This window comes from Polyodon spathula, chromosome 12 (genome assembly GCF_017654505.1).
Source record: "Polyodon spathula isolate WHYD16114869_AA chromosome 12, ASM1765450v1, whole genome shotgun sequence".
NCBI lineage: Eukaryota > Metazoa > Chordata > Actinopteri > Acipenseriformes > Polyodontidae > Polyodon > Polyodon spathula.
In genome coordinates, this window is record NC_054545.1 from 19,546,761 (window position 1) to 19,558,962 (window position 12,202).

General features: G+C 38.8%; 1 protein-coding gene across 1 annotated transcript in view; it reads left to right on the forward strand.

Moving 5' to 3' along the window:
* Positions 1 to 12,202, forward strand: part of srsf5b (serine and arginine rich splicing factor 5b) — a 15,116-nt gene continuing 2,914 nt past the window's right edge. Inside the window, exons 1-7 of the mRNA XM_041266662.1 lie at positions 1 to 85; positions 1,195 to 1,361; positions 3,440 to 3,510; positions 5,235 to 5,339; positions 5,602 to 5,671; positions 10,638 to 10,711; positions 11,002 to 11,109. Coding sequence (XP_041122596.1) covers positions 1,236 to 1,361; positions 3,440 to 3,510; positions 5,235 to 5,339; positions 5,602 to 5,671; positions 10,638 to 10,711; positions 11,002 to 11,109 — 554 coding nt within the window. The 5' untranslated portion in view covers positions 1 to 85; positions 1,195 to 1,235. The remainder of the gene's footprint in view (positions 86 to 1,194; positions 1,362 to 3,439; positions 3,511 to 5,234; positions 5,340 to 5,601; positions 5,672 to 10,637; positions 10,712 to 11,001; positions 11,110 to 12,202) is intronic.

A 12,202-nucleotide genomic window follows, 5' to 3' on the forward strand; every position in this document is an offset into this window, starting at 1 on the left:
AGGTGACATAACCGAAGAGCTTCCATTTTGTCGAGGTGCTGTGTTGTCCGAAGAGGTGTGCAAAGATCGAGCTGCAAAACTAAAGGTGCGTCTGAAAGAATACCGCAATAAATAAATAATAAATAAGAATGTGCCTAACATTCCCAATTATACATGTAATTAAATGTTTTGTGCGTTTAGTGAAGAGAAACAAAAATCATTGCTAGCCAAAAGCAAGTAATTTACAGGGTTTATACATAGATTATACTGAAGTATAGAACTGCAGAATTCACTCTCTTTGAAAAATATCGATTCGTACTAATGACCAGGATAAATAAGTACGCGTATAATTAGCACGTAACAAATTGAACAAAAATGGGCCTCTTTTGCGTCGAAAGAGTAAACACATATACTACCAAAAACAAAACAAAAAAAACTTGTTTAATATGCGGTGGCTGTTTTGCTTGTCGGCCAGACATTTTAAAATTCTGTTGGCAAGATATTCAGACGGCTATACTGTATCACATTTGTATATAATTTCCCCACATACACTGGAGAAGTGCCAGGATGTACTGGGTTTGTCTTTCAGTCGCCATTTTAGTATTTGTGTTTCGCCGTGTTTTATTTGTTGAAAGTACTCCTCGTTAAATGCTTTGCGTCGATGCTTGTTGTTCGACAGACAAAGGTTCAGTTTCAGTCGGTTGTTTGGTTACTGCAGTGGGAAGCAGTCAGTCGTTAGACGAGGCCGTGGTCTACTGCACTGTTTAAACGTAGCTGTCTTCTTTATTTTTCAGTTAAGTAGTCGAAGAAAAAACAAAACTCAATCTTGGTTTGATATTTTTCCGCAAATCCATTTAAAACTGCAGCTCCCAAGCATATGAAAGTAGGTCATGGTGGGGGTGGGGTGTTGTTGCTACTGCTGCTGTATATTCACCCACTCCGTACGTTTCCTATTTAAAATAAAGCAAGTTAATAAGAATACGATATAGTAAGCATTTACCGAATGAAATTAGTTTTAGACTACAGATGTGTTTGGTGCTTCCAGTTTCATATCTGTGCTTAGTTGGCAAGGATGAATATATGGGATTTTTAAAAAAAGAATTTGAAACCAAATATGATTCAATGCATATGTCAAATAAGTTGTCAAGTATGTACAGTCCCTAGATCAAATTGCCCAGATATCGCTAGAACTAATGTCCCTTTCCATGATTTCAGAAAGTGGTCCAGCGAATTATTAAAACGCACACACTGACGAGATGAGTGGCTGCCGTGTGTTTGTTGGCCGTTTGAACCCCTCTGCCCGCGAGAAGGACGTGGAGAGATTCTTCAAGGGCTACGGGAGGATCCGCGATATCGACCTGAAAAGAGGTTACGGGTTTGTGGTACGTGTTATTGTAAATAAATACAATGATATTAAAATGGACGAGCAGCTGTGATTAATTAGTATATGCATAAACATATGTGCTCTGTGCTGCTCACAAAAATGCTATTGTAGGAGTTCACATGTTCCTATGCAGTGCTGCGGTTTCAGCACAAATGGTTTGTATCCATTGTTTTTTTCACTGTCAGTGTAAGAGGGGTTAGCTAATTGTTCCTTGAATCTTGCCTGCATGCACTTCCATTTGTATTAGGGGAAGCAGCTGGTTAGATAAAGGCATTGGATGGGATGGAAATACCACTCTGCAGTGAAGGTGACTACATACCAAGGCATGCAAAGAGTGTTCTTGAACCTGCTTTGGTACCAGATACCATTTTATAAAGGTTCTGCATTTTCAACAATGCACATGTGAGATTAGTAGAAGAGTATCAAGGGCAAGATTTATGGAATGTTTCCATTAGCTAGAAAGATGCTGTTGCATTCCATGCATCCACAGCCACCTGTTAATGGCATTGTATGTTTGACTGGAGCATCTTCCTCCTGCACAGCAACCCTTATTGCAGTTGGAGCTGATGCTGCAGAAGAGCATTTGGGGCTGGTTCCTGATCCATTCAGTGGATTGCTGTCTGTCTGTCATGCATATCCCAGCTATGACAAAGTGTTTTTAAAGCTTTTGTCACATGGCTGTATCAACATAGCTCAACTGAAATAAACTAATTTAATCTGACAATTTGGAAAGATATTGAAGAAATCTACTGTAGCAGGACATGTCCTATTTACCCCAAGCTTTTAAATGGATGTTTTCCAGCTAACAAGAGGACAACAGATGGAAAAGACCACAAAGGATTAAGGTCCTTTCACACCAAACATGTTGCGTTGGCGTCCAGCGTAACATACTGTGCATCTTCTAATACTTTATCACCGTCTGCGTAGGCTAAAACGCACTGCGTCTGAAATACTGTTTCAGTGTCTGTAGGCGTCCACGTACATTTACTTATTAAACCAATATATATAAAAAATATACCTCTGTTTTTATTACCATGTTCAAAATTAAAACTTATAGTTGCCCCCTTAATAAAAAGCAGACATATAGATTGTGAATGGTTGTTTCTGAGTAGGCTACAGGGCTCCCCTTTAAAAAAAAAAAAAAAAAAAAAAAAATCAGACAGTAGAACGGTCACAGCACAGAGGCAGAAACCTACAGTGTCTGAGAAATAGGTTTCAGAAAAATGGAGGGGGTGGGGAGGCGAAGCAGATAAACATCTCTTATCTAGAGTTTGCAAAAAGATGGCGTAAACCCCAGCCAGACTTTTTGAGCAGTGTTTCATTTTGGAGAAAATGTGCATTTATTTTCAACAGACTACTTGGGGTGGGACCAGGGAGTAAATGTTAGAAAGATATGCTGAGGTACCTTGTATTGTGGGGGGGAAAAGTTGCAAATAATAAAATATAAATATTAATTAATCATTATTTTATAAAGGTTGCAACTCTACTTTTTGGGTTCAAAAATAAATTGGCAAGAGCGGTTTATGAAGATCCCAGCTGGGGGTTACAGTAACATACGATCTGCAATGAAGATCCCAGCTGGGAGTTACAGTAACATATGATCTGCAATGAAGATCCCAGCTGGGGGTTACAGTAACATACGATCTGCATTTGGAATTTCAACAGGTAGGAAGTGATCGAACAATTTGTTAAATCATTTTAAAGATAGTCATTGCTGTGAGTATGTCTGGGTGTCAGGTAGGAAGGCACTTTCAACAGTAAAGAAAGACTGCTCTACAGTGCGGCAAAGGTAACACCACTCAGCCACTAATGAAATGTAGAATTTATACACAGTATAACATTTTCCCATTTTTACTTTATTTCTGCAAAGTCCATATCACTAATTATAAAATAGTACTGGTATTACAGCTGAGGGATGTAAACATGTATATCTGTACTTTTAAGGAAATGTTGTGTTCAGTGGCAGCCTTTGGTGTTAAAGTAACTTGACGGCGTCAAAATACGCCGGATACCGTGACGGGACGCGCTTGGTGTGAAAAGACCTTTATCTGTAAACGAACGGTTTCACTGTTACAGGAGTTTGAAGACCCCAGAGATGCAGAAGATGCTGTTTATGAACTGGACGGAAAGGAGCTATGCAATGAGCGGTAAGTGACGTGTTTTTTTTTTTTTTTTGTAGGTATGTATCAGTGTAAGATTTTCTTGGCCGATACTGATAGCGGAGGATTCGCTACCCATTTCAGCCGATACCAATAGCAGCTAGTGCAGGTAAGCTATTGTAAACTACTGGTACAAGACATAGGGTCTATGTTTTAAACTGTTTTATAATTATAGACATTAAATTAACAGATATTTACTACTACCCGCAACCAATGTAGATTAACCGTTTGCGGTTCTATGTTGGACCAAGTCCGACATCACAATTTTCCCTTTCCAGTCCTATGTCGGCCCCTTGTCTAGTTGTTTTTTCCTCTGGAGAAAGCAGAGATAACCTTTCAATGGCCGAATGAGACAGATAGGAGCCAAATTAAGCTGAAAGAAAAAGATAGCCCCTGCACCACAGAGATAATATGGACACAAACAAAGGAGACGGCTGCTTCCGCATCCAGCGCTCAAAGAATATCACAGACATTTGCAGAGCTTTTTGAGATTTTAAGGTAATGAAATAATGACTTGGATCGCATTGTTGAGGAGTTTAGTGATAAAACGAGTGATCAGGAGAGGATTTATCGGTATGCATGTCTATAAAGGGGTATGTGAAAACTACAGCAAACAAGTGGTGGGGCTTGGCTGGAGATGCAGTACAGATGCCATTTTGCTATGCAGGTCCTTGTAAACCTGTTTTACCCTGAAAATTATTTTAAATGGCGCGTGTAAAATAAACAGCGCATGTGATAATAAATTGGACCTGACGTGCTGACAAGCGCTGAATAAATGGACCAGTAAGGGTTAAACAAGATGAACAACAATTACAAAAGGTCATTTTGAAGTACATTGTGTAATAATAATAATATAACAAACCATCAATATTATGTAGGATTCAACCTAAACATTAAAAAAAAAATAAAAAATTGAATAATAGTTCTACTCGGTTCATAGATGGATTTAATGTAGCATCGTTTGTTCTTCTGCACACAACTGAGCTGTCCTGTTGTCTTCAGAGACTTAAAAATAATTCCAAACCCTGCTCTTTTGAGACCTATTTAGTGCAGGTTGATCCCATGTGTAGCAAGGTCACGGCAAGAAAGAGACTCTGGGACAAGGAAGCTGCAGTGTTAGCGCTAAAGTGCGCATTTAATCAACAAAAATAACACAACAAAAGGGCGCAAGGGCCAAAATTTAAAGGTGAAACAAAATACCACAAGAATTGTCCATGCTGGCCAGAAGAGGCTTCACTGAACTTTTTAAACAATATGCAACACACAGTTAAAAAAAAAAAAAAAAAAAAAAAAAAAAAAATTCCCCCTATTCCTGTCCCACACACAGGATTTCTGCTTGCTTTTATGCAAGTGGCCACTCCCCAATTAGCACCAATCTGCACGAACTGGAGCGTGGCCACACCTGTGCTTGCTGGCAGAGACATTAACCCTGTCCCTACCATAGCATGTTACACAGTACTGCAAGGAGAACTCTGTTCTTGCGTCATTAGTAAGTGTGAAAAACACATTCAATTCTTGCCCTACCGAAAGGCTATAGATTATTGGTGCACCCCTACTTTTTTTGTATTTCTTTAAAAAAAATAAGATGTTTGAATTAATTATCAACAACATAATTAAAATGAATACAAGTTTATTTTTGATGTTTGTTTTAGTTTTTTGGCAGCACTGTGAGTGTAAATACAGCTTGACCTGTGTGTTGTTGCTTTGTGCAGAGTTACGATTGAGCACGCACGAGCCCGGCTTCGAGGAGGCCGAGGAAGAGGGGGACCGGGCCGCTTCCCTGACCGCTACAGCAGGAGATCGCGTGATGGCAGGAGGTATGCCAAGAGCTTTTAAGTCAGTGCTGTCAAGCCTTGCTATTTGACCACACACTGTTACGGTACACTATGCATGTATTTCACAGATTGAATTGTACCAGTAAAGGTGCGTTTTAAAGAACTCTAGAGGTTTTTCCTTCGCTACTGTAAAGTCTGAAATTGGGTGAAGAAACCAACATTGATTTTTAGTCTTGCACTGTGTTTTAGAGCAGTGATAAAGGTGTAAAACTGCATTGTGACTGCTGCATCTCTTTTGTTATAGGAATCCCCCTCCAGTTCGCACTGAAAACAGGCTCATTGTGGAGAACTTGTCTTCCAGAGTCAGCTGGCAGGTGAGTTCCAAATCAATTGCTTACAGTTCAGCCTTAGCATTTGCCTGCAGGGGTTTTAAAAGGGAACAGAATCCTCAAAAGTGAACCCCAGTAGGCTAGTCGTTATTAGTGTATGTTAACAAGCACTGAAAGATAAAGTAAATATATTCTATGCTCCATTAGACTTCTGCAGGAACTGGTAGAAAATGCTGGGGATCTGGCAAGGTCTCTGTTCTCCCATTTTATAGCATAAAAGCTAAATGGGCAGCAGCAAAATCATTTAACATGTTTGTTTTCCAGTTTTATTTAAAACAGTTAAAACTATTTCAAGCCAACTAGCCATTCAGAATTAATTAGGGGTTAAGTGTTGAGCTTAACTTAGGATTCTAGTTTATCAACATTTTAATTTTACTTTTTTTTTCCTTGTCTCCTCTATTTTAACCAAGTGTTAACCCCTTTATTTGCCAGCCTGTCTTGTGTGTCGTATGGAAGAGAGTGCCTTTGGGCGTGGAGTTAAGTCCCTCAGTGTCGGTCTCTCTGGGTTGAGCCTGGTTCATAGCCAGTCTGTGCTCCTGCTACACCTAGTTCACTTGGGGTGACCTGCAGATCGTTTGAGCGTTTGCTGGGTCCTATGCTGTAAAGTCGCTGGCCTGGTTCCCATTGCTGCGAGCGAGCAAGCGACAGAGCGAGAGAGAGTTGGTGTGTTGAGGTCGATTCGTTAATTTGAGAGGCTCCCGTCCTTCCCCGAGTGGTGCGAGTTGGTTCCAGGTGGTCCCACAGGAAAATTTGAGGTGCGAGATGTTTTTTTAGGAGACACAGTGCCCTGGTCCAAACGGCACGCCCAAGGTGTTAGCAAATGGTCTGCCTCCATCAGCTGCAGAGCGGGCATGTCATGTGGGCAGTGCCTTTAATAGAAGGGGTGGAAAAGAGCCAGTGGAGCGCCTACCCTGACATGATGGTAAACTGGGGGCTAAGAGCAGTTCACTGCTTGAGTAGGGATGTGTAAAGGAAGGTAATGTAAACTATTTACTGTAAGCTTTCCATTCTTAAATGTACTTTCTGTATATCGCCCCATGAGAAGCAGAATGCCACTCCACACATGGAGATGGACATAAACATTTAGCTGGTTTCCAGGTGCATAATAATGTGCACTGAACTTCCTAGGAGGGTCCAAGAATATAAAAAGTAGATCTCGCCTTTACTGCATATGCACAGGTTTCTGAATTGAAAGGGAGGTTTTGTCTCGTCTCTTTTCTGTTGGGACTTTTGTGTCTGGTTTGTGGATAATTGCTGGTTTTGTCTTAATACTGCTTAGATGAAATTGTAAAAACTGTTAACTGCAGAATGCTGACAGGGTGAGCATTAGGGTTAAGCATTTTGTGTCCGACATGGAGATGCTTTAAGTTCTTTACAATTATAATTCAACACTTGAATGTGACACTGTTACATTAATTCCTATAATGTGCGTTCGGTATATCTAATCTATTGTGCTCATTTAATCATTTTATTTACCTTGCCACCTGTTTGTGGTAAGCGCACCACAGTTTAGTAGCACAACAAAGAAAGCTTGGTGAAAACTTTCAAAAGAGTGGAAGCACTCGTCAGAACAGTGTGTTGATGGACCTCTGGGTTCAACTGTGCACTTGGTTGTTTTGATTGCTCATTAAACAAATATGCAATGATTGTACAATGACAGAAACTGCACTTTACTACATCCATTTAACCATAGCTATTTGTAATTGTTTTATTTTTTTAATATTTTACCTTTGTGAGGTTCTACAAAATGCCCCATTCTCAGTGTCTAATTACCATGGTGTGCATGATAAAAACTTAAATGTACAGTCAACCTCGATTAAGTCGACTGGTGGATAACTCTACACCTTCGCTTCATTTGACACAGTATTGGTCTCAAATGTTCTCCATTTAAAATATAAGCATCCTGCCTCACCTTTTTAAAATTTTTATATAAATTTGTCACCACTCTTTTTACATGTGACTACACTTTGTGCTGGTAACAAAGGGATAAAAACTATTAGACTGGTATATAACTCAACTGTCTCTTCATGTGACTGGAAACGGATAGTTCTCATTCATTCATTCGTAACTACCAGGTGTAGCTGGTTACATTTAGGTGCACAATGAGTGAGAGGCAGAAAATGAGTTCTCCTTCAGTTGGCTTTAAAGCTCAGGTTATTCAGGAAAACAAGCTTGTCCACCAAACTTTCTAAGCATTTGTTTTTCAATGCAAAACAATCGACAATGTTTGATTTTTTGTTTGAAACTGTATTGTGTGAAGCTGTTTGTTTTTGTTCAGTTAATTCTGTATCATGTACATTTGTTAACTTTTGCTTTTTAAGTCATCAAATTAGACGGTGCAAGCAATGCCTGAAAGTGTAGTCAACAGTTTGTGGTTGGATTGTTTTTGTAAAAGTAACAAAGTGTAAAAAATTATTCTTATTTCAATCTGACTATGAGTTGTACAGAGTGTAGTGTCCAGAACTGTACTGCTTCCCCTTTAAGTAATACAATGTAACAAAGGAACTAAAGTCAAGAACCGCAAGGATTAGACTGTGTGGATAGACACAGCGAGAATAGCAGCAGCAAGTGCTGGACAATAGTAATAAACTTAATTAATGTTAACCTGTGCACTAAATGGCATCCCTGTGGGGTGTCAAGTTAACCGAGGTTGACTGAATATCCTACAACTTCTCATAGTACTAGGTATGTGCATTATGTATTGACTGGCCAGGACATTTGAGCTCCTTCGTACTTGTGGAAGTCATTCTCAGTACAGTTGACTGGGAATTATTTCAATTTTGTAATATTAAAATTATTTGAAGTTGTAATATAGGCTGTATGAATATTGAAAGCATATTTAATCTTGTTTTGTATGTATTTTGTAAGTCCTTCCCTTTTATTATTACTGGACCTTGGGAGAATAAAGTAGTAACGATTTAAGGAAGCACAACCGTATGAGAGGAATGTTATTTTTTTAAAGGGTAAACATTTGTCATACTAGTAATAATGTGCTATTGATTTCAACCACATAGCTATTGCATATCTAAATTGTAATATATAGCACCTTAAGTTTTATCTTTTGATATATTTGCACAGTAATTTAGCAGCTTTCCCACGATTTTCGCATGGTTTGCTATGTGTATCATAGTTTACCATGGTTTGACTTTATTTAATTTATATACTGTACCATACCTTTCAGCCTTGCACGGTGCAGTGCTAACCAAGCTTCTGGATGTATAAATTTGACACCTTTTAAAGTAAATTGCATAAATGAAGATTTCGACCTTAAACCTGTTGTGCAAGTTGTACTATACTTTGGGGTTTAAAAGATTAACCCTTTGCAGTCCATTTATTCAGAATGTGTCAGGTAGAGTTTATTTTCACGCGCGCTGTTCATTTTACAGGTGCTGTTTAAATTTTTTTTCAGAGTAAAACAGGTTCAAAAGGCATTGAATCGCAGAAAAACAGTACTGTATCTACAGCCAAGCCCCACCACTTGTTCGCTGTATTTTTCACATACCTCTTTATAGATGTGCATACTGAAATCCTCTCCTGATCACTCGTTTTATCACCAAACTCCTCAATAATGCTATCAGTCATTATTTTATTACTATAACATCTCAAAAAGCTCTGCAACTGTCCATGATATTCTTTGAGGGCTGGATGCAGAAGCAGCTACCTCCATTGTTATTTCCATGTTATCGCTGTAATGCATGGGGCCATGAGATATGCAGCCCCCCCTTTTTTATTTTCCCAGTTTCATTCGGCTTCTGTCGGTCTCACTCGGCCATTGGAAGGTTTTCTCAGCTTTTTCCAGAGAAACTACTAGAGACCTGTGCTTTACGTCTTTTTCATGATGTTGGACAGGGTCTGACATTGGACTGGAAAGGGAAAATTGTAGTATTGGACCTGGTCTGACATAGGACTGCAAATGGTTAATTTCATCTAAGTTTATAGTACCATTGGTATTGTTTGTTTTATGCATATTTATTTTAATGTTGATTTAATCATGTTAAACAGTTGGAATGCTGTCATTCTTTAGCAATTTGACAATGATTGAATTATTGATGGTTACGACCTGTCACTTAACTGAGTATTAAGCTAACTATATTGAGTGCTTATCCAGTTTTAACTGCTAAAAGCTAAATGTAGATTGACTTGCATGTTGCCTGGTCTTGCTCATTAGAAATGGTGAGGATAAGGTTGCTCTGACAAAGGGTCAAAGTGGTATTGTTTTTGTTCTGATGCAGATAAAGGCTTCTTAGACTTCTCTATGCGCTCAACTTCATTTTTGTGATGATTCCAAAAATTTTATTTAATAGATATAAATATGTAACACAACGCATCAATTTTCAAATAGTCATTTGAATGATGAACTGCAGTTTACTTTTATATTTTGAGTTAAAGAATGAAAAAAAGCATATTTTGTCAATGCGATTGATCTATGGAAGATGAAAACCGTGAAATAACTAACTTGCCTAGCTAGATGAGATGACCAAAATCCTGTTTTATACAAAAATGCTGTCCCTACCTCTTTTTCCTTTTTTGAAAACTAACTAATGGTGTTTTGGTTCTGCAGTGTTCATTGAATTCCCAACGAGCCCTCCCTTTTAAATTCGTGCATGCGTGTTAAAGGTGAGATCTACTTTTTCCCAGTCTGCCAATTCCCTGTGACATCGGTACAAAGGATGATGGTGGGTGTTTAACTGGGTAAATAGCACTCTTTGACTTTAGTGCTCTCATTCATGCTTTGTCCGTATCAAAATTGTTATAGAAATGAAAAAGAATGTGTGAGATCAAGGGAGACTGGGTGATTCTTGGACCCCCCTTTCATCCAGCTCAGATATGAAGGATTTATAACACACCTAACACGTCTCTTTTCAGTAGTCATGCCTAGTTAAACTGTATAATGCAATATTTTGTTGTTTTTGAACCAACTTTTCCCTAACTGTCCTGATCTTGTGTGTAGGATCTGAAAGATTTCATGAGACAAGCTGGAGAGGTTACTTTTGCTGATGCTCACAGACCAAAACTAAATGAAGGGTAAGTTCTCCCTTGCTCTAAAAATAAGTGCATGCTTGCCCAGTGTTAGAACACATAAGCCGTTGTTAAAGTAGCAGTCTGTCATTGTAACACAAAGATGTTGCTAAAGTGAATGTTGCTAGCATACATTAGGATACTGTTTAATCTTGTTTTCTTTTCCTGAGACTGCCGAACTGAGGAGGGAGTACATTACTGAGAGTACATGATTTCCAACAAGCTGTCTTTTCTAGCTGTGGAATTGTTTTCTTGGCAGCTGCAGTGTGTAACTGTTTTCTTTGTTCTCGCTCCAGGGTGGTTGAGTTTGCTTCTTCCAGTGATGTCAGAAATGCCCTTGATAAGCTGTCTGGTAAGGAGATCAATGGAAGGAAAATCAAACTGACAGAGGCTATTAGGAGGAGGTAAGGCTGGAATCGAACCTGTTGTCTACACTTGTACAAACCAAGACTTTTTCAGTAGCTTGTATAGATGATTTAATAGTGCTGGGACAAATCTGAATATTCAAATATTTTTTAATGTATTCGGATACATAAATCAGATGCACTTTACTTTCTCACCAGAATTTGCATGATAGTTTTAAAAAAAAAAAAAAGGCAAATGAAAGAGCTCTGTGTGATATTTTAGATGAATGAAAATGCATATAAATAAAAAAAAAACAACACAGGATCAACACAGCAGCTCTGTGTCAATTTGTCAATTTGAGTTTAGTTGTTTTATGTTATATATTATATTATTATTTATATATTGTCAGACAGGTACAAAACTTTTTGCAAATCAATTACACACTACTAGAAACAAAAAAATTAACTAAACTATTTTTTATCAATGTTATAATTGTTTACCAGGCAAGGTTTGCAAACAAAGAAGGCATTTAGTGACAGAAATTATCTGTGTGCATGGTATGGTATCTTTCAAAACAGTCACCTGGGTGTTCACAATTGCTGCTTCCAGCAGCCAGAAGAACCGTCTTCCTCCACCACTTCAGAGACTTTCTTCAGTAGTGATCCGCCTGGTCCACTGCACCCATCTTGCTGGTGTAATCACAGATAATTGAAGGCTTGTCCAGCTCTTCAATTGCTCCTCTCTTGATAGTGCGCTGTACCGTCTCACAGTCACTGCCATGGAAGGTGCTCATCATGAGCACTAGTCTTTTCTCCTTCCATCCTAGCACCATGACCTTGTTGTCCTTGCAGAATGAGGCTGTCTCATTTTTGGTTTAGTCTGAGCCCTTGCTTCACTGGTACTGGGAGTTCTCTTCTGTTGGTCATTACTGTTCCAGTAAGGTGGATTTTTATTTTTAGCAGTTCCATGGCCAGGTCGTAACCTGTGTAAAATCTGTCTGTAAACAAATGAAAGCCTGTCCATTTGTTGTCTGCAGCAATGTTTCACATGGGTGAAGAACAATTCTTGATGAAAATGGCACGTCGGGTCTCAACATGGAGTCTGTTGTTGGGCTACCAAAGTAAGGAACAATAGTAGAGACAAAACCAGTTT